The sequence below is a fragment of the Oncorhynchus clarkii genome, chromosome 28 (genome assembly GCF_045791955.1).
Source record: "Oncorhynchus clarkii lewisi isolate Uvic-CL-2024 chromosome 28, UVic_Ocla_1.0, whole genome shotgun sequence".
In the NCBI taxonomy this organism is placed as follows: domain Eukaryota; kingdom Metazoa; phylum Chordata; class Actinopteri; order Salmoniformes; family Salmonidae; genus Oncorhynchus; species Oncorhynchus clarkii.
The window spans coordinates 13243713-13270509 of record NC_092174.1 but is presented as its reverse complement, the minus strand read 5'-3'; the positions used below and the strand labels follow the sequence as shown (position 1 = coordinate 13270509).

The window sequence follows — 26797 nt, the reverse complement described above, 5'->3', positions numbered from 1 at the left end:
GCCACCAATTCTCCTTATAGGACACATCACTGCACTCTATACTCCTCTGTAAACTGGTAATCTCTGTATACCTGTTTTAAGACCCACTGGCTGATGCTTATTTATCTTAGGCCTCACTCCCCCCTGAGATATCTACTGCAGCTCTCATCCTCCACATACAACACCGGTTCTGCCAGTCACATTCTGTTAAAGGTCCCCAAAGCATACACATCACTGGGTCTCGTCTTTTCAGTTCGCTGCAGCTAGTGACTGAAACGAGCTGCAACAAACACTCAAACTGCACAGTTTTATCTCAATCTCTTCATTCAAAGACTCAATCATGGACACTCTTACTGACAGTTGTGGCTGCTTTGCGTGATGTATTGTTGTCTCTACCTTCTTGCCCTTTATGCTGTTGTCTGTGCCCAATGATGTTTGTACCATGTGGTGTTGCTACCATGTTGTCATGTTGTGTTGCTACCATGCTGTGTTGTTGTCTTAGGTCTCTCTTTATGTCCTGATGTGTGTTTTGTCCTATATTTATATGTTGTTTTATTTTTAATCCCAGCCCCCGTTCCCGCAGGAGGTCTTTTGCCTTTTGGTAGGCCGTCGTTGTAAATAAGAATTTGTTCTTAACTGACTTGCCTAGTTAAATAAAGGTTAAATAAATAAAAAAACATTTAAAAAACCATAGCTACAGTACAAACGGATTGTCATAGCTAGCCACCAGGCGTGAAATGCTGCACTTTGAATCTGCAGGTAGCTAAAGCTAACAAACCACGTGCAACGTTATCTAGCTAGCTAGCTTAACATTAGGCTATAACTAGCAATGCAAATGGCTTTCTGAGATACAAATAATATTACTACACAGTTCATACACGTAACATTTGCTAGCGAGCCAGCAAGCTAACTTGCAATGAAAACGACTTTCTGACTAAATTTGAAACCCATAATATCTGAAAATGTAGCTAGACTCTTACCCGTATACAGTACATGGATGAATTCTTCACGGCAGCGTGTCTTTTCCATTTGGTTTTTAGCTAGCTACAGCTTGTTTGGCCCATTGTGTCAAATCCCTCCGGTTCACACTCTTCCGTGTGCAGAAAGTAGCAACACTTTTGCAGTTCTGGATTGCTAATGTTAAATCTTTCAAAAGGGCAGTGGTAGCAATGATTATCTACACTTACTGAGCATCACATGTTACAGACAGAAGTGTGCTACAGGGCAGACCAATCTGAAATAGCCTCTTGGCATGTCCAGCCCATCCATTATCTCAGCCAATCATGGCTAGCGGGACGGTTCTTAACTTTTTCTGTGGCTAAACCAACTAGGCTCCTAATTTTACAAAATGATTTGTATTTACAGATGGCATACACGTTTGTTATTAAGACAAATGAAAGTTCACATGTTCCAGAAGGCATTTCTGCCCCCAAAATGTTGATTAAAAATAAATTATTACGTTAAAATGCCTCTCCTGTGAAGTAGTGATGTGCGACATACACCTAGCTTCTTGAAACGGGTAACACTCAATCCCACACTGTCACTCCCACACAAATCCATCACATATTCAAACACTACATACGCACACACACATATCAACACTACGTAAACAAACCTACATGCACACTCACTCACTTTTACACTAGTTGTTTCCTGCTGCTACTCTGTTCTTTATTTAACTTTTATTATTTTCTATCTGGATGTCTAATCACTTTACCCTGCCTTCATGTACATATCTACCTAAAGTATCCCGTACCTCTGCACATTGACCTGGTACTGGTACTCCCTGTATATAGCTCCACATTGACCTGGTGCTGGTACTCCCTGTATATAGCTCCACATTGACCTGGTGCTGGTACTCCCTGTATATAGCTCCACATTGACCTGGTGCTGGTACTCCCTGTATATAGCTCCACATTGACCTGGTACTGGTACTCCCTGTATATAGCTCCACATTGAACTGGTGCTGGTACTCCCTGTATAGCTCCACATTGACCTGGTGCTGGTAATCCCTGTATATAGCTCCACATTGACCTGGTTCTGGTACTCCCTGTATATAGCATCACATTGACCTGGTACTGGTAATCCCTGTATATAGCTCCACGTTGACCTGGTGCTGATACTCCCTGTATATAGCTCCACAATGAGCTGGTACTCCCTGTATATTGTTCCACATTGACCTGGTTCTGGTAGTCCCTGTATGTAGCTCCACATTGACCTGGTGCTGATACTCCCTGCATATTGCTCCACGTTGACCTGGTGCTGGTACTCCCTGTATATAGCTCCACATTGACCTGGTGCTGATACTCCCTCTATATAGCTCCACATTGACCTGGTACTCCCTGTATATAGCTCCACATTGACCTGGTGCTGGTACTCCCTGTATATAGCTCCACATTGACCTGGTGCTGATACTCCCTGTATATAGCTCCACATTGACCTGGTACTCCCTGTATATAGCCCCACATTGACCTGGTACTCCCTGTATATAGCTCCACATTGACCTGGTACTCCCTGTATATAGCTCCACATTGACTTGGTACTCCCTGTATATAGCTACACATTGACTTGGTACTCCCTGTATATAGCTCCACATCGACCTGGTACTCCCTGTATATAGCTCCACATTGACCTGGTACTCTCTGTATATAGCTCCACATTGACCTGGTACTCCCTGTATATAGCTCCACATTGACCTGGTACTCCCTGTATATAGCTCCACATTGACCTGGTACTCCCTGTATATAGCTCCACATTGACCTGGTACTCCCTGTATATAGCTCCACATTGACCTGGTGCTGGTACTCCCTGTATATAGCTCCACATTGACCTGGTACTGGTACTCCCTGTATATAGCTCCACATTGACCTGGTACTGGTACTCCCTGTATATAGCTCCACATTGACCTGGTACTGGTAATCCCTGTATATAGCTCCACATTGACCTGGCACTGGTACTCCCTGTATATAGCTCCACATTGATCTGGTACTGGTAATCCCTGTACATAGCTCCACATTGACCTGGTACTCCCTGTATATAGCTCCATATTGACCTGGTTCTGGGACTCCCTGTATATAGCTCCACATTGACCTGGTTCTGGTACTCCCTGTATATAGCATCACATTGACCTGGTGCTGGTAATCCCTGTATATAGCTCCACATTGACCTGGTACTCCCTGTATATAGCTCCACATTGACCTGGTACTCCCTGTATATAGCTCCACATTGACCTGGTACTCTCTGTATATAGCTCCACATTGACCTGGTACTCCCTGTATATAGCTCCACATTGACCTGGTACTCCCTGTATATAGCTCCACATTGACCTGGTACTCCCTGTATATAGCTCCACATTGACCTGGTACTCCCTGTATATAGCTCCACATTGACCTGGTGCTGGTACTCCCTGTATATAGCTCCACATTGACCTGGTACTGGTACTCCCTGTATATAGCTCCACATTGACCTGGTACTGGTACTCCCTGTATATAGCTCCACATTGACCTGGTACTGGTAATCCCTGTATATAGCTCCACATTGACCTGGCACTGGTACTCCCTGTATATAGCTCCACATTGATCTGGTACTGGTAATCCCTGTACATAGCTCCACATTGACCTGGTACTCCCTGTATATAGCTCCATATTGACCTGGTTCTGGGACTCCCTGTATATAGCTCCACATTGACCTGGTTCTGGTACTCCCTGTATATAGCATCACATTGACCTGGTGCTGGTAATCCCTGTATATAGCTCCACATTGACCTGGTACTCCCTGTATATAGCTCCACATTGACCTGGTACTCCCTGTATATAGCTCCACATTGACCTGGTGCTGGTACTCCCTGTATATAACTCCACATTGACCTACTGCTGATACTCCCTGTATATAGCTCCACATTGACCTGGTACTCCCTGTATATTGCTCCACATTGACCTGGTTCTGGTACTCCCTGTATGTAGCTCCACATTGACCTGGTACTCCCTGTATATAGCTCCACATTGACCTGGTACTCCCTGTATATAGCTCCACATTGACCTGGTACTCCTTGTATATAGCTCCACATTGACCTGGTACTCCCTGTATATAGCCCCACATTGACCTGGTACTCCCTGTATGTAGCTCCACATTGACTTGGTACTCCCTGTATATAGCTCCACATTGACCTGGTACTCCCTGTATATAGCTCCACATCGACCTGGTACTCCCTGTATGTAGCTCCACATTGACTTGGTACTCCCTGTATATAGCTCCACATTGACTTGGTACTCCCTGTATATAGCTCCACATCGACCTGGTACTCCCTGTATATAGCTCCACGTTGATCTGGTACTCCCTGTATATAGCTCCACATTGACCTGGTGCTGATACTCCATGCATATAGCTCCACGTTGACCTGGTGCTGGTACTCCCTGTATATAGCTCCACAATGGCCTGGTACTCCCTGTATATAGCTCCACATTGACCTGGTACTCCCTGTATATAGCTCCACATTGACCTGGTACTCCCTGTATCTAGCTCCACATTGACCTGGTACTCCCTGTATATAGCTCCACATTGACCTGGTACTCCCTGTATATAGCTCCACATTGACCTGGTGCTGGTACTCCCTGTATATAACTCCACATTGACCTACTGCTGATACTCCCTGTATATAGCTCCACATTGACCTGGTACTCCCTGTATATTGCTCCACATTGACCTGGTTCTGGTACTCCCTGTATGTAGCTCCACGTTGACCTGGTGCTGGTACTCCCTGTATATAGCTCCACATTGACCTGGTACTCCCTGTATATAGCTCCACATTGACCTGGTACTCCCTGTATATAGCTCCACATTGACCTGGTACTCTCTGTATATAGCTCCACATTGACCTGGTACTCCCTGTATATAGCTCCACATTGACCTGGTACTCCCTGTATATAGCTCCACATTGACCTGGTACTCCCTGTATATAGCTCCACATTGACCTGGTACTCCCTGTATATAGCTCCACATTGACCTGGTGCTGGTACTCCCTGTATATAGCTCCACATTGACCTGGTACTGGTACTCCCTGTATATAGCTCCACATTGACCTGGTACTGGTACTCCCTGTATATAGCTCCACATTGACCTGGTACTGGTAATCCCTGTATATAGCTCCACATTGACCTGGCACTGGTACTCCCTGTATATAGCTCCACATTGACCTGGTACTGGTAATCCCTGTACATAGCTCCACATTGACCTGGTACTCCCTGTATATAGCTCCATATTGACCTGGTTCTGGGACTCCCTGTATATAGCTCCACATTGACCTGGTTCTGGTACTCCCTGTATATAGCATCACATTGACCTGGTGCTGGTAATCCCTGTATATAGCTCCACATTGACCTGGTACTCCCTGTATATAGCTCCACATTGACCTGGTACTCCCTGTATATAGCTCCACATTGACCTGGTGCTGGTACTCCCTGTATATAACTCCACATTGACCTACTGCTGATACTCCCTGTATATAGCTCCACATTGACCTGGTACTCCCTGTATATTGCTCCACATTGACCTGGTTCTGGTACTCCCTGTATGTAGCTCCACGTTGACCTGGTGCTGGTACTCCCTGTATATAGCTCCACATTGACCTGGTACTCCCTGTATATAGCTCCACATTGACCTGGTACTCCCTGTATATAGCTCCACATTGACCTGGTACTCCCTGTTTATAGCTCCACATTGACCTGGTTCAGGGACTCCCTGTATATAGCTCCACATTGACCTGGTACTCCCTGTATATAGCTCCACATTGACCTGGTACTCCCTGTATATAGCTCCACATTGACCTGGTACTCCCTGTTTATAGCTCCACATTGACCTGGTTCAGGGACTCCCTGTATATAGCTCCACATTGACCTGGTTCTGGTACTCCCTGTATATAGCATCACAATGACCTGGTGCTGGTAATCCCTGTATATAGCTCCACATTGACCTGGTACTCCCTGTATATAGCTCCACATTGACCTGGTTCTGGTACTCCCTGTATGTAGCTCCACATTGACCTGGTACTGGTACTCCCTGTATATAACTCCACATTGACCTACTGCTGATACTCCCTGTATATAGCTCCACATTGACCTGGTACTCCCTGTATATAGCTCCACATTGACCTGGTACTCCCTGTATATAGCCCCACATTGACCTGGTACTCCCTGTATATAGCTCCACATTGACTTGGTACTCCCTGTATATAGCTCCACATTGACTTGGTCCTCCCTGTATATAGCTCCACATCGACCTGGTACTCCCTGTATATAGCTCCACGTTGATCTGGTACTCCCTGTATATAGCTCCACATTGACCTGGTGCTGATACTCCCTGCATATAGCTCCACGTTGACCTGGTGCTGGTACTCCCTGTATATAGCTCCACAATGACCTGGTACTCCCTGTATATAGCTCCACATTGACCTGGTACTCCCTGTACATAGCTCCACATTGACCTGGTACTCCCTGTATATAGCTCCATATTGACCTGGTTCTGGGACTCCCTGTATATAGCTCCACAATGACCTGGTTCTGGTACTCCCTGTATATAGCATCACATTGACCTGGTGCTGGTAATCCCTGTATATAGCTCCACATTGACCTGGTACTCCCTGTATATAGCTCCACATTGACCTGGTATTCCCTGTATGTAGCTCCACATTGACCTGGTACTGGTACTCCCTGTATATAGCTCCACGTTGATCTGGTACTCCCTGTATATAGCTCCACATTGACCTGGTGCTGATACTCCCTGCATATAGCTCCACGTTGACCTGGTGCTGGTACTCCCTGTATATAGCTCCACAATGACCTGGTACTCCCTGTATATAGCTCCACATTGACCTGGTGCTGGTACTCCCTGTATATAGCTCCACATTGACCTGGTACTCCCTGTATATAGCCCCACATTGACCTGGTACTCCCTGTATATAGCTCCACATCGAACTTGTACTCCCTGTATATAGCTCCACATTGACCTGGTACTCCCTGTATATAGCTCCACATTGACCTAGTGCTGGTACTCCCTGTATATAACTCCACATTGACCTGGTGCTGATAGTCCCTGTATATAGCTCCACATTGACCTGGTACTCCCTGTATATTGCTCCACATTGACCTGGTGCTGATACTCCCTGCATATAGCTCCACGTTTACCTGGTGCTGGTACTCCCTGTATATAGCTCCACATTGACCTGGTACTCCCTGTATATAGCTCCACATTGACCTGGTACTCCCTGTATATAGCTCCACATTGACCTGGTACTGGTACTCCCTGTATATAGCTCCACATTGACCTGGTGCTGGTACTCCCTGTATATAACTCCACATTGACCTGGTACTGGTACTCCCTGTATATAACTCCACATTGACCTGGTGCTCCCTGTATATAGCTCCACATTGACTTGGTACTCCCTGTATATAGCTCCACATCGACCTGGTACTCCCTGTATATAGCTCCACATTGACCTGGTACTCCCTGTATATAGCTCCACATTGACCTGGTACTCCCTGTATATAGCCCCACATTGACCTGGTGCTGGTACTCCCTGTATATAGCTCCACATTGACCTGGTACTCTCTAAATATAGCTCCACATTGACCTGGTACTCCCTGTATATAGCTCCACATTGACCTGGTACTCCCTGTATATAGCCCCACATTGACCTGGTGCTGGTACTCCCTGTATATAGCTCCACATTGACCTGGTACTCTCTGAATATAGCTCCACATTGACCTGGTACTCCCTGTATATAGCTCCACATTGACCTGGTACTCCCTGTATATAGCCCCACATTGACCTGGTGCTGGTACTCCCTGTATATAGCTCCACATTGACCTGGTACTCTCTGAATATAGCTCCACATTGACCTGGTACTCCCTGTATATAGCTCCACATTGACCTGGTACTCCCTGTATATAACTCCACATTGACCTGGTGCTGATAGTCCCTGTATATAGCTCCACATTGACCTGGTACTCCCTGTATATTGCTCCACATTGACCTGGTGCTGATACTCCCTGCATATAGCTCCACGTTTACCTGGTGCTGGTACTCCCTGTATATAGCTCCACATTGACCTGGTACTCCCTGTATATAGCTCCACATTGACCTGGTACTCTCTGAATATAGCTCCACATTGACCTGGTACTCCCTGAATATAGCTCCACATTGACCTGGTACTCCCTGTATATAGCTCCACATTGACCTGGTACTCCCTGAATATAGCTCCACATTGACCTGGTACTCCCTGTATATAGCTCCACATTGACCTGGTTCAGGGACTCCCTGTATATAGCTCCACATTGACCTGGTGCTGGTACTCCCTGTATATAGCCCCACATTGACCTGGTGCTGGTACTCTCTGAATATAGCTCCACATTGACCTGGTACTCCCTGTATATAGCTCCACATTGACCTGGTACGGGTATTTCCTGTATATAGCTCCATTCTTGTGTATTTTATTGTATTCCTCTCGTGTTAGTTACTATTTTATTTTTTATAATAACTTTTATAATAATCAATACAACTGCATCTGTGGGAAAGGTTTGTAAGCAAGCATTTCACTGTGAAAGTCTACACCAGTTGTACTCGGCGCGTGTGATGAATACAATTTGATTTGATTTAACCATCAAGCTCTTGAATAGGTGAACCGGGTGAGTTATTTCAGGGCCACAACAAAATTGTGAAACATCTGGGGGTCCACAAGGAGTCGTTTTAGGATCGCTGTACATGACGGTGATTTTGTTCCTGGTGGTTCTCATAGCAATTACGCGGTTTCAGATCATTGTGGAGGGGGTGAAGGGGAGCAGTGATGAGGGAGACATGGCCTTTGATGACATCCTGGTGACCAACAGCCCCTGTCCTCCCCCTGGACGCTGTGACTTCCAGACCAACCTGTGTGGCTGGGCCAACGTGGCCATGGCAGGGGTGGATGAGGGGGACTGGCTGAGGGGCAGAGGGGCCTCACCAAACCCTAACACTGGGCCCAGTGTGGACCACACCACCAACTCCTCCCTAGGTGAGCATGTGTTATGTTCAGTAGGGCACAACGTAGCAAAATGTTTTCAAACAGAGAAATCAAATTAGCGTTCTTAATGTTAACGTTCTGGTATGATTGTCTCTGTTTTCCAAACATTTTGAAAGTTTTTGTGTTACGTGTACCTGTCCTGTGGGGGAAAACACAGGGGACGTTGCTGACGTGCAAACGGCTATTTAATTAGAGAATTTGTTCAAATTCGGTTAGGGTTAGGGCACGTGTCAAACACAAGGCCCGCGGGCCGAATCCGGCCCATGACACATTTCTATCCGGCCCACGCAATGATTTGGGTTGTCAATTCATTTTGGCCCGCTTCCATACAGCCCGCGATGCATTGCACTACAAGTCACAGCCAATGTGCTGCACGCCAAATGGCCACACACACACACAACACCCCTCCTCCCAGACCTACACACGAGCCAGCCAGTGCACTGTGTCATCACTGAAGGCACTGACCGAATATTTTACCGGACTGAAAGTGTAAACCGGCCCTTTGAGTGCACCTTTCAGCAGAGGAGGCTGGTGGGAGAAGCTTTAGGAGGACAGGCTTATTATATTGGCTGGAATGGAAAAGTGTCAAACATATGGAAACCACATGTTTGACTCCGTTTCATTTATTCCATTACAACCATTACCTGTGCTCCTATAGCTCCTCCCACCAGCCTCCACTGCCATACAGCAAATCTGCATTCAACCTCACCGGTGATCCATGCAGTGCAAAAAAAATGTAAACTTTGTTTTAGGTTTAAATGTTACAATAACCTAGATATGTTTTTGCTATTTGGAGTTATTCAATTGTTTTTTGGGTTAGGGTCGCAGCATATAGCCTAATGCACATCTGCAAGCAGCAAAGGCTGGACAAATGGTATTTATTACTTTTCTTAATTGTTTTTAATTTTTACATGTCAAATATGCTATATACAGCATCCTGTGTACATTATAAAGGGCCATATGTTTTCTAATAGAACAATGGCCAGTTTAGGTCGTAGTTGTATGATTTTTTTAAATTTGCTTTTAACAAACATAATAGGCTGGCCTGTGAATTTTTTATTTTTTTTCCAGTATGGCCCTTGCACTGATTGAGTTTGACACCAGACAAACTAGTGGATACCATTTTTATGTATCTGCCTCCAGTATAAAGGAAGTCTGAGGTAGATTCGCAAGCCAATGCTAACTATCTTTTAAAAGCAATGACTGGAAGTCTACATAGGCTCTACATAGACTTCCAGTCATTACGCTAATGCTAATTAGCAACCTCTTTCAAACTGCACGCAGATGCATAGAAATGGTATCCACGAGTTCATCTGACTCTTGGGGAGTAGATAAATGGAACTTGCCAAAATCCCAAACTATCCCTTTAAGGTTAGGTTTAAGGTAAGTGTCAGTTCTATATGTTGGATAGTCTGGCTGTCAATGGGATGCTGGTCAGAAAAGGCCTGTTAGTTTCTCCCTGTCCTGTCTCCTCCCAGGTTACTACCTGTATGTGGACAGTTCTGTTGGCCAATGGGGAGACAGATCCATGCTGGTCAGTGAGATACTGCAGGCGGACAGCAGGGGTTACTGTCTGACTTTCTGGTTTCACATGTATGGCCCTCACATCGGGACCCTCAACCTCTACCGCAATGACAGGTGGGTACGATCGTGTTGTCTTCGGAAGGATGGATGGAGGGACGGACAGTTTGGACGGTGGGTGGGTGGATGGATTGGTTGATGGACGGGGTGTATGGATGGTAGATTGATTGGCTTATTGATTGGTTGATTCTTTCATTCCCCCAGGAAACAGCATGCTAGTGGAGGTGCTGCTGATGTCTTGTGGACGGAGTCAGGCAGCCAGGGAGACGTGTGGTTGGAGGGCAGCGTATACGTGGATTATTCACAGCCATTCTGGGTAAGTGTCTACAGTCATACGTATTAAGTAACTCATTTAACTCTTCAGGGAGGCTTTATATTAAGCGGTCGTTGTAGTGGCCAGGAAAGCATACAAGGATCTTCTTACATTTTATACTTGTCTTCTCCATGTACGTTTTGTCCCTGGTTTGATTAAACATCACTGGACTACCGTATTAGTGTGTGACTACCTGTGTCAGAAACCACAATTCCCAGGCTTCCAAGCCAAATCATTAACAAGACTTGGAAGCACGGTCATGTGAGACTGATGTGTCACTAATTATACTCTATATGTCTGTGATTTATATAAAGGCTGTGTCCTGTCCCCTCCACAGTTTGTGTTCATGTACTGGAGGGGCCGGGCCCCCGGCGGTGACGTGGCTCTCGATGACATCACCATCCATCCTGGTCACTGCTACAACACCGTACCCACGGACACTCCAACTCCAGATAGTAGGCCTCTCTCTGTATTGTACTAGACTGCACTGCACTAGACTGAACCACACTGCACTGAGCTGTATTGTACTGTGCTGTACTGGACTGGGCTGGACTTGTTCTGGACTGGAACATCTGATCAATGGTCCCTCAGCCCCCCAGGTTTAGACATTTGGTGTGGTCGGAAGGATGGTATTAGAATGAGTTTACTAACAACCCCGTTTTGACGAGGGTGTTACACTGATGTACACAATGTTACAGTGTTCACAGACTTTTGAACTCTCTAATGTGTTCCTGTGCCGACAGATTCGTGGGCCGTGTGGTTGGGAGTGGTTCTCTCTCTGCTGGCGGTGGCTGTCATCGCCACTGTTCTCTTTGTCCTCCCACGGAAACGCTCCACCAAGTATGTCACGATGAGAAGTATGATCAAGTTGTTAATGATGAGTTGGCGATGTCTTTCGTGGTGATGAGAATACTGCTGCTGCTGCTGCTGCTGATGATGATGATGATAACAGTGATGATGACAATGGCAGTATTTGTGATTCCAATGTAAAAACAGATCCAATGGTATCTGATCACAACAGTGGTAGAAATAATTCAGTGATGTCTCCCCCACAGCCTGCCTGAACCTCTGGAAAATGTCCACGTTTTCGATCTGAGCAGCGTAAGTAGAATTACATGAAATAACATGAAATAACATAAAATAGCGAACATCATCCCAAAATCATATTCTACACTGTTCAAAGTTATGACAGTCAATGCCGTCGTGAAAACGTGTGTTTGAGAGCCATATTGGCCAAGTTGTGCTCTGTCTAGGACTGTAATGAAGAGACTCCATTTTTATTTCTAGGGTTTAGAAGTCGGAAGGGAATCTGAGCTGTCATTCTTCAACGCCTTGTATGATCCCTCTTCAGACCCTGCAGAGTTCAGAGGGGTTAACTCGGATGCTTGAGGAGGAATATCTCTAAACCGTTCTCATAACTGTTCTCATGAGCTCATAACAACACAAAGTTACGATATACACTAAGGGAGAGCGGTTGAAAATTAGCTGGCCGGCTAAAACCATCCCTTTTACAGAAACATTGATTCATGTGCACTATCCCTGTAAAAGAAATTAATAAACTCAAACACTACCAAGTACAGTGTCAACTGAAGTGTATAAGCTACAGTTTGTATCGAACAGTATTCATATTATAGCCTCAGGAACGCTCGATTGATATACAGTACCAGTCAAAAGTTTGGTTTTGGGTTTTTCTTTATTTTTTCATTTTTTTTACATTGTAGATTACAGTAATGATGGACTGTCGTTTCTCTTTTCTTATTTCAGCTGTTCTTGCCATAATATGAACTTGGTCTTTTACCACCCCTACCTTGTCACAATTCAACTGATTGGCTCAAACACATTAACGAAGGAAAGAAATTCCACAAATTAACTTTTAACCAGGCACACCTGTTAATTGAAATGCATTCCAGGTGACTACCTCATGAAACTGGTTGAGAAAATGCCAAGAGTGTGCAAAGCTGTCATCAAGGCAAAGGGTGGCAACTTTGATTTGTTTAACACTTTTTTTGGTTACTACATGATTCCATATGTGTTATTTCATAGTTTTGGTGTCTTCAATATTATTTTACAATGTAGAAAATAGTAAAAATAAAGAAAAAGCCTTGAATAAGTAGGTGTCCAAACTTTTGACTGCTACTGTATGTTCATTATTTTATGCTCGGGAATTGCATTTACCATAGTGACAAGGACAATGTTGATCAAGATCAATAGCTATGTTAAAAAGTGGTATATTCATAATGACATTAGATAAACCAACAAACAGAAATCTTTGTATCTAGAGTAAGGTAGTTTTTTGTGTTGCACTTTACTGTAATAAATGTTTATTTACAAGTTTATTCTTCAGTCTTTGCCTCTCTAACCTGTAATACAAGACAACCATCTCATGCCCCATTCCCAGCCCTCTCTCCAAGCCTCAGTCCTCTCTCCAAGCCCCATTCCCAGTCCTCTCTCCAAGCCTCAGTCCTCTCTCCAAGCCCCATCCCTAGCCCTCTCTCCAAGCCCCAACCCCCAGCCCTCTATCCACCCCCATCCCCAGTCCCCAGACCTCTCTCCAAGCCCCAGCCCCACTATCCAGCCATCCCCAGGCCCTGGCACATCCAGCACAGACATGGTAGCAAACACCCAGACTCCCCCATGCGGCTGCATGCCTAATTAATCGATAATAGGCTTTCTGTGGTGCAAGGGCATGTGTATCTTTGCTTTAGCTAATGTATACATGTTTATTGGTAGGCCTATTTGTTCATCATTTTCGTTAAGCCTATTTCATAAAGCTATACATGGTGTTTCAATGCTGTCATATTTAGACTGCTGGCTGGTGGCAATGATGTAATTACTTGTTCAGTAATTCAATTTGGAAATTCAAACATTGCAGATTGTAAAATAAATGTTTGCTGCAACTAATACTAATCAGCTACCACGAGATGTTTTATAATATGCACCTGTCCTGTGTAGTCTACCTGAACCTGCATGACATGAGCCCTCCCCGTGCTCTCTCCCAGCTTGGATGGAAAGCTGTTGTGCGTAAAAACCAGTCTAACAATGCCAAATAATAGTCAGTCCACCTTCAAAACACTAGCATCCAAGGGATTGTTTCTTAATTCAGTACACTATCTATAGCCATCTATCGTATTTAGATGCTATTTATGAACTTTGTATAAAAACTACACAGCAGCTAAGGGTCATCCTCAATAAATACAAATAGCCTAACAATGAGGAAAAACGTAGTTGGCTCGAGGATAAAAGAAGCAACTATTTATTGTTTTCTGGCTAATAGCCTACACAAATGGCCTGCGATATTCAAGGTAAATTAAATGAAATCCAACTTCAGAGAATCCCCTGGGAAAAAAATTCACTGTCGGTCCAGGTTGCGGGCCGGCTGTTTTCTATACCGAGTATTGCCAACCCAGACAGTCTTTCCTGAAACATGGTGCATTGTATGCCTATGTCCACTGTGATGCACACAATTTAAACTTCGTTTTGAATGGTGCGTGCGAAGACATACCAGAGGTAAAGGACTGCTGATATTTACGACCACACAACACAAACGGCGGTTCACCAGAATAAACCAAATCGCAACCCTCTTCTTTTTTTTTTGTCCACTAAACATGATCATCTATTTGCGTCTGACAATGTATTGGCTGTCCAGTATCCAGACGACCTGTACAGTTAATCTCTTTCCGTAACCTGTCGAGGCCGGCAATTAAGGAGAATGAGCGGCTCAATTAAAGATGTTGCAGAGCTGCTCTATTTGAAGCCCAACTCCCTTCGGCCCAGTTTCCCTGATGTATTCCAAGGTAATAAAGCTGTTTTTTTTTACCATCCTGTAACTGTCGCTTCTGCGGAGAGATTGTTTTCTAAACTAAAACTCATGAAGAACTACCTCAGAAGCATTGGGCTCTTGTTCTGATATGCCTTTTGAGCACCTGTGTAAGCTCCACTCATTACACTGGCATAGCCTTGACCGCGGCATTTGTCAACCGATATCCCCTTACGTGTTCAACCAGTATTTTATTTTTATTTGTCAAGGCCTGAGTCACTTTTTCAGTCATATTCCTAGCCCAAGAAACAAACACTTAGCCTCCTACAGCAGTACATACGTATGGAAATGAAAAAGGTCCATATGAATGACATTTTGAAGGGTTACTAGAAAATAGATATATCTATGACAGGCGCATGGGCCCCCCAGAGCTGCGAGGGTGTCTGGCATGCCAGTGGCAAGACATTGGCACATTCTTAGAAAACAAAAGGGTTCCAAAAGGGTTCTGCGGCAGTCCCCATAGTGGACAGAAGTATTTTGGGTTCCATGTAGAACCTCGAGCTGCGAGGGGAAAATGATTGTTTGTGAGCACAGGCACATTTACTGTAGGTTGTCTGCCTCTGAAACTAGCTGAGGATCAAAGACGTGGTTTCTTTATTTTTAACACATGATAGAAAACCACAGCTACTGTTAGTGTGTATTCATCCATTTGTGGTATAGACTTCCGGGGTGAACACAGTCCTTGGCAGTGTGATGTTCAGTGGCATCTTGCTTAGTCTAGTCAACCGATGCTTATTTATCATGTGGCTACTGTTAATGGTGCAGTAGAAGCACAACCATATCTGTTTCTCATTCATCACCACAGACCAAGTGGGAACTATACCGAATCGCAACAACAATACTCTCAATGATAACTCCAATGTAGTAACCTGGGTAACCGAGAGTTGACATATTGATGTCTTTTATTTCATCTTGAAAGCTACAGTATTATGCCAAGGCTCACTAGTACACAACTGTATAAGGCCGGCATTCAGTATTAATGAGATACAGTATAGTGAAGAGGTCCTGTGTTTGGCTGTGGGAGGAAGTACAGTATGATCCATCTCTCACACACACACACACAAAATAGTACAGAAAGAGACGGTCCTATGTACTCAGCACAGCCACGGACTCACTGTTTTGGGACGTGTGCACATCGAGTTTCCAGCGCTTACAGACAGGCTCCAGTCTCTACCATGCAGGAGGGTGACGATAATAACAGCATCACACTCATTGTCAGACGTATGATCTTAGCTCTACTTTGTCCTATCAACTGATCACACAACCTTTCCATGAAGAATAGATATAGCAACTTTTGATTCTTACAGGAAGTATTGCTATTGAAATGTTTTGTATTTTACGTTAAAGATTAAACTACTCGATTTTTATTGCGTACCTTGCTCCGGTTTTTTGTTTGAAAAGCGGACAGCCTTTAGTATAGCCTTGAGACTTCGAACCAAAAGGACCTTGTGCAGAGGGCATGAATAGTTGTCAAACAGGGTGTTTTATTTGATAGTGTGTTTTGGGGATTTAAAAGGAGAGAGAAAAAACAGACATAGGAACTGACGATGTCGAAGACTCAATTTTATCACTGTAATATTGATTGTTTGCCAGTATAAAATAAGCCATGTGGAATTAAAGCCTGCAAGTGGTAAGTCATTATCATACTCAAATTATCTCTGTGGTTTGTTCTTAACGCTCAGCCTTGTGCACTATGATTTCTAGCCTTGATGTTTTGGCAAGTTATTCACCTTTTTAGAAATAGCTTAAATGCTGAAGCAATTACTGTAAACATTAGGCCATAAAAGAACAGGCTCAATTGTTGTGATATTCGACATCGCTGCAATGCTGAATCATGAAAGAGTGGAAACAGTTGACTGGCATAGAATAAAATAGAATAATACTTCCCAAGGGACTTTCCCAAGATACCAGGAGATAAAACAACTTAGCAAGATAAGAGGACCTGCTTCATAAATGTCACCTTGCTGAAATGTAGACCTATTACTGCCAGTCATAGCTCTTTTAAGGGGCAGTCTGCGATCACTACATACGTTTTTGTACTTTTTACAAATGCTTTATGATATTAGCTTCTTTTACTCCTTCGTTTGGAAGTAAACAAACACTGTGTTGCCTCAAAACACGGTTACAACTGTCATGTTGATCTTGGATCCATAGCTCTGTCTATGAATTTGAGAGTGGTTACATTTCTCCAGCCCCATCACTCAGCTATTCACCAAATCAATGGCGAGGAGAGTACTTTTGTTTGAACTGCTGATTTCCCATTGAAACCGAGGTCTTCGAAAGTATTCTATGTCTCCCCAAACCACCACAACACTTCGAGGTCTCCTGTGGCCACCAGAACCCTATCACAACACACCCTCCTCCTCTGGCATAGCTGCCCGTATACCATCCCCTTGGGCTGTGCCTGCTAGTGTGAAGAATACAAGAGTGCCTGTCCCTCTCTCCTCTGAAAATACATTCAACATGCTATTGTCACGTGGTTTTCAAACACTGGTAGGATGAAACTTAACCAGTACACTGTCATATGGAGCACCTTTCACTCTCCTCAGGGGTTTCCCGTGCTGGCGTGCAGGGGCTACGTCCTCCCGGAGAGTTCCAGACCTGCGTTTATATACACATAATGTTAAATATTCTGTTCATTCCATTGTTTATTTTACCTTTATTTAACTAGGCCAGTCAGTTAAGAACAAATTCTTCTTTTCAATGAAGGCCTAGGGGTTAACTGCCTGTTCAGGGGCAGAACGACAGATTTGTACCTTGTCAGCTCGGGAATTTGAACTTGCAACCTTCCGGTTACTAGTCCAACGCTCTAACCACTAGGCTACCCTGCCGATTGTACCAATCAAGTGGATCTGAAGTATTTAATGGTCTTAAGTATTTGACTTACAGTACCGTAATAAAGTATTTGCCCCCTTTCTGATGTTCTGTTATTTTGCTTACTTTTTATCAGATCTTCAACCAAAATATTAGATCATGGGAACCTGAGTGAACAAATGACACAACAACGGGGTACTTATTTCACAAACAAAGTTATGTAGCACCCAATGCCCCTGTGTGAAAAAGTAGTTGCCCCCTTACACTCAATAACTGGTTGTGCCACTTTAGCTGCAATTACTCCGACCAAATGCTTCCTGTAATTGTTGTTCAGTCTCCCACGTCACTGTGGTTGATGTTTGGCCCACTCTTCCATGCAGAACTGCTTTAACTCAGCGAAGTGTGGGTTTTCCAGCATGAACTGCTCCTTTCAAGTCCTGCCACAACATCTAGGCCTGGACTTTCACTAAGCCATTCCAAACATAAAATGCATTGCTTTTTAGCCATTTTCATGTAGACTTGATTGCGTGTTTTGGATCATTGTCATTTTTGCATGACCCAGCTGCCCTTCAGCTCGCAGACGGATGGCCTGACATTCTCCCGTAGAATTATCTGATACAGAGCAGAATTCATGGTTCCTTCTATTAAAACAAGTCGTCCAGGTCCTGAGGCAGCAAAGCATCTTCAAACCGTCACACCACCACCATGCTTGACCGTTGGTATGAGGTTCTTACTGTGGAATGCAGTGTTTGGTTTTCGCCAGGCATAATGGGACCCATGCATTGTGAGATCTTATCATCTGTGCAGCTGCATCAGTACAAAAAAAAAAGGACAACCTGGAACCTTACATGTGTGGTTGGGTGTGCTAGTGTATGGTTATGACCAGCTCTGTCTCTGTGTGTGTCTGTCCACTAGGCACAGCCTTGGTGGTCCAGCGGGACCAGGTTCACCTGCACGACAGTCAGTGCCGGTTCACCTTCCAGACCTCTATGCACAGTGACAGAAGCATCGTCTTCGCCTACAAGGAGGTGAATTCCCCTCTGGCAGTCATACATATCGACTGACTTTGGTGTGCTTGTTCTTTGTGTTTAGGTTCCTATTGACATCATTAAGGTCAGTGCAGTGAACCACCCAGTCGAAGTGGGCGTCTCTGACGCGCTTGTGGTGCTTCATGAGACTGAGCAGACACCCAGTGAATATCAACGTACTTTACTAATCTACTGTCTCTGTGTGTCTCTTCTCCCTGCATCCCTGGTCCTCCATTATGATTAGAACACTATGTCTGACCACCATTGATGGCAGGAGGATCGTCTATGAGTACCACAAAGTGGGTATCCTTAAGTCCAAGATCTCCAACTCCACTGCGGTCGAGGTGCTTCCTCTGCCCAGTAAGTCAAAGTCTGCCGAGCTCTTTACAGTGGGATCCATATGGTTATTGTTTGTGCTGGGTTGGAACGAAAATGTTACATTTTCGGGGTACTCCAGGGCTGTATTAATTTGGCACAAAACAGACTGAAACGGGGCGGACTAGTTGAACTTGTGCAATAAGAAGCATTTTAGTTTTCCTTTGCAAAACATTTTGCTCCAGTGTGTTCTAATGAATATTGCTCTGGCCTAGGGTTCAGGAGAGGCTGTTCTATTGGAAATGCCTTCTTCCTTAGTCTCTCATTGTGTGTCCAGTTCTCATTGTAGTCCTTTTGTCTCTTCTGAGATCGGCTTTAACTGCAGCTCGTTTAGTGGACTGTAGAGGTAAATAGTCCAAGTAAAGGTTATTGCCATTTGTAGGTAGAGAATACACTGGAATGTTGCTGTGAAGAACCCAAAAGAAAAAAGACCAGCCTATCTCTCCCATATCAGCTCTGTGTTTTCTCATAGTTGCTGTTCTCTCCTAATCAGGTGCTCCAGTGGCTTCGACAGACATCGCCAGGACTGGGTAGACGGAGGCTGCCCTGAAAAGGAGCTGAACGATTCACTATTCAATTCATTAGTTTTCTTCTGCTTCAAGGAAACTCATTCAAAACTGGATACTAATTCACTCCATCTTGATTTCACAGGGGGGGGGGGGGCAGAGCTGAGTTCAGATGGTTCACACCAGCACGACGCCACCTTACATTGTTACTCTCGATCACACTACAACCACTCCAGTTGCTACGACAACCACAGTGAGACAACGGATCGCCACGACTACCTCCACCACCACCACTACTACTGCAACCAGACCCAGCACCACGGTCTCCACCGCCCTGCCCTTCACCAGTGCTCCTCCAGTGTGTTAGTAGCACTACATATCTGGCACACTTTCTGACCAAATGTATTCTTCCCAAAGCGTGCACTAGTTATATTCCTCCTCGTGGATTTACTGTAAAAAGGACTGAATTGCTTCTTGAATCCCACTTGTGTGAAAATGTGTCCATCTAAACCCATGATGTGGAGTGAAAGAGTGCGCACTCCAGGGAGACGGGTATAGAATGGGAGTTGTGCTGAGGTTTGTGTTTAGCTCGGGCTGCTCAAGGATGTAGTGATGGTGAGGGTATGCATCTATATGTGGCTCTGGTGTGAACATTGGCTGCAGCCCTCTGACTTGCCATGAAATGATCACTAGGTGTCCAAACAAATCCTTTACCCATCTGTATGTTGTTTTGTTCTTTCAGATCACACAAAGAAGTGGTTGCCAATCTTATTCTAGTGAATAATACATATGATCACGATAGGCAGGGCGTGCACTTTTGGGACTGTTCCATTGGTTCCATTAGGCTGGGCAAGCAATAAGCGAGCGCACCGAAAGTACTTGAATGAATGCCAATATTTTAAGGATGCTTCTCTTACAGTTGTTTGTGCACAAACCTCCTTTCAGTTCTGTGCTTCCCCCAGAGGCGGCTGGTAGGCTGGCCTGCTATAAAGCTGACATCCCGTCAGAGCTTGCGGAACCCTGCGTACTCCGAGGTGGTACGCAGGGCGCTGGAGAAGGATGGTGTGGTGGTCATCGACCCCAAACAAGGGTTCATCATCTCTGGCCGAGACCTCAGGGAGAGCTTCATGGACGGCAAGGACAGTTTCAATGACCCCGACCAGAGAATACGCTTCGTGTCAGACCAGTGCTGACTGGAACTAACCGGATTTGACCAGAACTAACCAGACCTGACCATTCAGGGCGCTTTGGGGAGGAACTAGTATTTTAAACTGTTGAAGGAGAATGTATGCTTCCGCTACCTCGCAGTCCAACCAAGGTGTAAGAAACTGGTACTTTCTGGTACTTTCTACCGTGGAAATGAGATTGTGTGCTATCGCTACCTCGCAGTCTAGTGAAGGTGCATGAATAGAGGAACAGACGGAGTTTGTGAGACCAAATTCAGACACTTGGAGGACAAATTGAAGGTTGTGAAAAAAATAACACGCTTTGGCCTTCTTCAGTTCTTCCGCGGAAGAACTGTGTCGAGGAATTTATTCAATTACCTTTTATTCAGCATATGACAACCTCCAGGTTGATTTAAAAAGCAATGAACAATATAAGCTAAGAATGTCATCAGCATGATGACCAGGTTTTATTTTCCTGGTGGTCTACACTACTACAGCTTGCTGGAGATGGAAATGGCGGTGCCACAGGAGAGTCTCATGCCTATGCAGAGTTGACTGAACTCAACTACAGTGACAGGAAAAGCTGGAACAATGTACTAATGATTCTCTACTGTAAATATGCTTTCCCCATTGTCATTTTCATGACATTTGTAACATTTCTAATTTGCGTGAGAATGCTGTGATTGCAGAGGACTGGACACAGAATAAATTAAACTGGACAGTTGAATTGACCTATTCCTCTCCGGTCATTAAGTGATGTTTAATGTAATGCATACCTTAGTGAAGGGGATGAAGGTGGGATGCTGTCGAATGTCTATGGAAAACAAAGGCAGGAGCACTGCTTGAGGGAAACAAGTGGGTGTTACCTTTAACACCCATTGGAACATAAACTGTTGTATGTTTGTTTCCATAAAGATGGATTTTATTTCTCCAGAAGCCCTGTGTGCAGATCCTCGGCTCCATCAACACAGGTGGTGCCACTTCCTCCTCTCAAAAACCCAAACCAAAAACCAAAACAAATGTCTTTCCCCATCTCTTTAACCTAAAAGGTTAGGCAAGCTCTGTGTGTGGATGAATCCCAAAATTGATAACTTCAAAGGCTTTATTTAGTTCATGACTTTGTTCCCACACTTGTAATAGTGGAAGACAAGTAGCTAGCCTTCACATTGAAAGGTCTGTCTGTAGGAGCACAATGATAAGCCACAAGTTACTTGACTGATTATTTTATTGTGCACTATAATTTACAATCAAACATCAAATGTACAAGGTTAGAAAGAACTAACGACCATAGCCCTTTATTGTGGGACTTTCTGTTTACCTGAAAATACAAAATGACGTATTACGCATATTCAACAGATACTTAACATTAGACAAATCATTGATGATTAAGGATGTAATTTGGCACTTTTTGCAATAACTAACTCATATGTAATTGTTCCCATAACAATGATAGACTATTAAACATGTTAAAGGCCCAGTGCAGTCAAAAAAGAGATTTTTCCTGTGTTTTATATATGCATTTCCACACTGAGGTTGGGATAATACTGTGAAAATAATGATAATGCGCTTTTAGTGTAAAGGCTGTTTAAAAAGAACACATGCAATTTCTGCCTGTTTTTGTGGGATGGAGTTTAGGCCTGCCTGGTGGCATCACCAGGTGGTAAATTAGTTAATAGACCAATAGGAAATGTCTGTTAGTTATTAACAGCTGCCAATAACAGCTATTTTTCAGTTTTCCCCTCTCCACTCCCACACAGTCCTAGCTAAATTCTTGCTTGAGAAATTGTTATTCGCTAAAAATATATTTTTGTTTGTTTTAAATTCAAATGGTAAAAAAAATTCACAGTTAGCTACTTAAATGTTTCCCAGAAATTATTTTACGTTGAGATAAAAATGGCTACATTTGACCTTTAACTGTTAAAACATGTTAAAACAATCAGTAGTATTAATCACAGCTTTCAGCCAGGAGCAACACAGCTTGTTAGTGTCCGTTCTCTTCATTACCTTATATGGCTATATGGTTACTGATTGGTTAAAAGGTACGAAACCATCTTTGTTTTTAACTTCATCCATTTTTTTTACATAAAGTATGTACTATTTTTTAAAATCTCATTATAAAAAAATCTACAACTCTCGTCTATGTCCACAGTGCCCAAATGAGTGGTAATACTGTCAGTCGGCACTCGGCATTTTCCTGGTGGTTGGTTAAAGGCAGGTAGCACTGGTGTGAGGGGAAGCTAGAGGTCATGACAGGGGTCAACATGCCTGATCAGTCTGGCTTAGGTTTCTTTATCTGAAAAAAAGATAAGGTATGTGGGTCAAAATACAGAACATATACAGTATGAGACCACACACTATTGAATACAGGAACTAATGTGTTTGTAGTACATGTGTGACTATCATGGCATACAGCATATATATATATATATATAAATATATATATTGATACTGTTTATATGTGTGTGTATGTGTGTGTGTATATATATATATATATACACACACACACACACACACAGTACCAGTCCAAAGTTTGGACACACCTGCTAATTCAAGGGTTTTTATTTGTACTATTTTCTACATTGTAGATTATGGCATCATGTAGTTACCAAAAAGTGTTAAACAAATCTGAATATATTTAAATTTGAGATTATTCAAAGTAGCCACCATTTGCCTTGATGACAGATTTGCACACTCTTGGCATTCTCTCAACCAGCTTCATCAGGTAAGTCACCTGGAATGCATTTCAATTAACATATGTGCCTTGTTTAAGGTTAATTTGTGGAATTTCTTTCCTGTCAAGTTTCTTCAAGTGCAGTTGCAAAAACCACCAAGGGGTATGATGAAACTGTCTCTCATGAGGACCGACACAGGAAAGGAAGACCCAGAGTTACCTCTGCTGCAGAGGACAAGTTCATTAGAGTTAACAGCCTCAGAAATTGCAACCTAAATAAATGCTTCAGAGTTCAAGTAACAGACACATCTCAACATAAACTGTTTAGATGAGACTGCCTGAATCGGGCCTTCATGGTCGAATTGCTCCAAAGAAACCACTACTAAAGGACAACAATAATAAGAAGAAAACATGAGCAATGGACATTAGACTGGTGGAAATCTGCCCTTTGGTCTGATGAGTCCAAATTTGAGATTTGTGGTTCCAACCACCGTGTCATTGTGAGATGCAGAGTAGGTGAACGGATGATCTCCGCATGTGTGGTTCCCACCGTGAAGCATGGAGGAGGTGGTGTGAGGATGATTTGTTGGTGACACTGTCAGTAATTTATTTAGAATTCAAGGCACTCTCTCTTCTATTATTCTACAATAGAACAAAAAGTAGTTAAAAAAAATAGTACAAATAAAGGAAAACCCTTGAATGAGTAGTTGTTTCTAAACTTTTGACTGGATTATGGTTCATTGTTTACCTGGCTAGCTAGCTAATGTTAGCTGGCTAGCTAGCTAGCTAATGTTAGCTGGCTAGCTTGCTAGCTAACGTTACATGTATGATCTTATTATTTGTATCTCAGAGTAATTTGCTTGGCTAGCTATAGCCAATGTTAGCTAGCTAACATTGAACCTGGTTGGTTAGCTACTTGCATATTTGCGCTCTGAATGCTCCAAGAGCGAAACGCTCTGAATTAACGAACGGACAATCTGACAGCACAGTTGCAGTCACCAACGCTCTGGATAACATAACAGCCTAACCAGCTCTGCTAGGGCAAGTAATGTTAAGTGAGCTGTTCTCTCATTTGTGTCTGGAAGTAGTTACCAAGTTAGCTTGGGTGCTTGGCTGCTGTTGTTTCCACAGAATGCTCAGATTAATCCTTAAAGAGATGGGTGGGGCTAAAGCTTAAGAGGGTGTGAACGATGCTGAATGGGTGTAGACAAAGAGGAGCTCTCCAGTAGTAGTACCAAACATTCAAAGGCCATTTTCTCAAAAGTGAGTTTACAAGTTTATCGATGATCAAAGCAGAATGACTTTCCCACTGTTCTCAACTGTAATGTATGACATACCATTTTGTAGCTCTGAGTCTCTACTTTAATCCAGTGTAAAATTTTGTTTCATAAGACCGATTTGAGCTGGTTGGTCACATATCTCTAACCCTTCAAGAGTGGAGCAGGTATTCGCCTCCTCTCTGCCGTGACGAGACCAACATTTGTGGCTGCAGAGAGTCACGTGACACTTGATAAATTGTTGTTCGAAAATCACAAGATATGTTTATAATTGCTAGTGAGTGACAAGTGGAGCCAGGAGTTGTTCCTGACCACATGACCTGACCAGGTAAAACTCCTGGTCCTAGTGCTAAGTGACCTGGTCTGGTCCAGTACCTTAGGCTGTTTCTTGGGCTTAGTGAAGCGGTTCTGTGGGACCACGTTGAGACCTGCATTCTTCAGAGCTGTGATCCTGGCCGCAATGTCCGACACCTACAACAAAGTGCGTAACGTTAACATGAATATTCTCTCACTCAGATCAACTTAAAAGGACTTAAAAAACACCATTGAATGTATATGTTTGTATGTTTTCAGGCAAATATCCACATTATGGATATCTTTCTAATTCTTTCTTCCAATCATTTTATTTTTTCTAGTTTCATTATGTGACAATCACCAACATTCAAACATACAATAACATAACATTTTCTAGTTCTAATGTCATCATACCCGAGGTAAAACCAGAGGTAAAATCCCCCGCTTTCTCCTTTTTTCCAAAGCAAAAGTCTGCGTCTGAAATGCCACAAAGGGCTCGGGTCAAAAGTCGTGCACTACATGGAGAATAGGGTGCCATTTTGGACACTAACTAGCTAGCTATGAGACACAGAGGGCATCCAGACTTGAACACACCTGGAGGTCAGACTGATGCACCTGGGCGGCAGCTGATGCCACCTGCTCCTCCAGGTAGGACAGCTCCAGGTCAGAGGTGGAATCGCCGATGGCCCGGGCACACTCCTCCAGGTCGTCCAGCTCCGCCTCCAGGCCGTAGGCCGTGCCCGCCGCCACATACACCTGAATGGCACAATTCATTTGGCACAGACAGATAGACTGACTGTTGGCATTTCAGTTTTATAACATTAACAGAGGTTAGCATCACAGTGTTCTTGAACCCACGGGGACTGTGAAATATAGTGCCTTTGGAAAGTATTCAGAACCCTTGATTTTGTGACGTAACGGCAATCTTCTAAAATGGATTAAATAAATATAACATCCTTAGCAATCTATACACAGTACCCCATAATGACAAAGACATAACAGTTAAAAAAAAAAAAGTTTGCTAATTTATAAAAAATTAAAAACAAATACCTTATTTACATAAGTATTCCGACCCTTTGCTATAAGACATGAAATTGAGCTTAGGTGAATCCTGTTTCCATTGGTAGATTCAATTAATTGGACATGATTTGGAAAGGCAAACACCTGTCTATATAAGGTACCACAGTTGACAGTGAATGTCAAAGCAAAAACCAAGCCATGGGGTCAAATGAATTGTCCGTAGAGCTCCAAGACAGGATTGTGTTGAGGCACAGATCTGGGGAAGGGTACCAAAAAATGTCTGCAGGATTGAAGGTCCCCCAAGAACACAGTGGCCTCCATCATTCTTAAATGGAAGAAGTTTGGAACTACCAAGACTCTTCCGAGAGCTGTCCGCCTGGCCAAACTGAGCAATCAGGAGAGAAGGGCCTTGGTCAGGGAGGTGACAAAGACCCCGATGGTCACTCTGACAGAGTTCTAGAGTTCCTCTGTGGAGATGGGAGAACCTTCCAGAAGGACAACCATCTATGTAGCACTCTCAGTCCTTTATGGTAGAGTAAAAGGCACATGACAGCCCGCTTGGAGTTTGCCAAAAGCTACCTTAAGTCTCTCAGACCATGAGAAACAAGCTTCACGTCTGGAGAAACCCTGGCACCATCCCTATGGTGAAGCATGGTGGTGGCAGCATCATGCTGTAAGGATGTTTTTCAACGACAGAGACTGGGAGACTGGTCAGGATCGAGGTAAAGATGAACGGAGCAAAGTACAGAGAGATCCTTGATCAAAACATGCTCCAGAGCCCGGACTTGAACCTGATCGAACATCTCTGGAGAGACCTGAAAATAGCTCTGCAGCAACGCTCCCCATTCAACCTGACAGTGGTTGAGAGGATCTGTAGAGAAGAATGGGAGAAACTCCCCAAATA

The 26797-nt window shown here is 43.8% G+C and overlaps 1 protein-coding gene across 6 annotated transcripts in view; it reads right to left on the bottom strand.

Moving 5' to 3' along the window:
• Nucleotides 1-21838: 21838 nt before the first annotated feature.
• Nucleotides 21839-26797, bottom strand: part of LOC139387110 (rab effector MyRIP-like) — a 54132-nt gene continuing 49173 nt past the window's right edge. For 5 of the 6 annotated variants that reach the window (XM_071133125.1, XM_071133126.1, XM_071133121.1 and 2 more), the window contains exons 13-16: nucleotides 25468-25629; nucleotides 25288-25350; nucleotides 24955-25050; nucleotides 22712-22924 (exon numbers count right to left, since the gene is read on the bottom strand). In XM_071133125.1, coding sequence (XP_070989226.1) covers nucleotides 22901-22924; nucleotides 24955-25050; nucleotides 25288-25350; nucleotides 25468-25629 — 345 coding nt within the window. In that variant the 3' untranslated portion in view covers nucleotides 22712-22900. Of the gene's footprint in view, nucleotides 22925-24954; nucleotides 25051-25287; nucleotides 25351-25467; nucleotides 25630-26797 lie in introns of all 6 variants that reach the window. The other variant, XM_071133124.1, reaches the window with a different exon arrangement.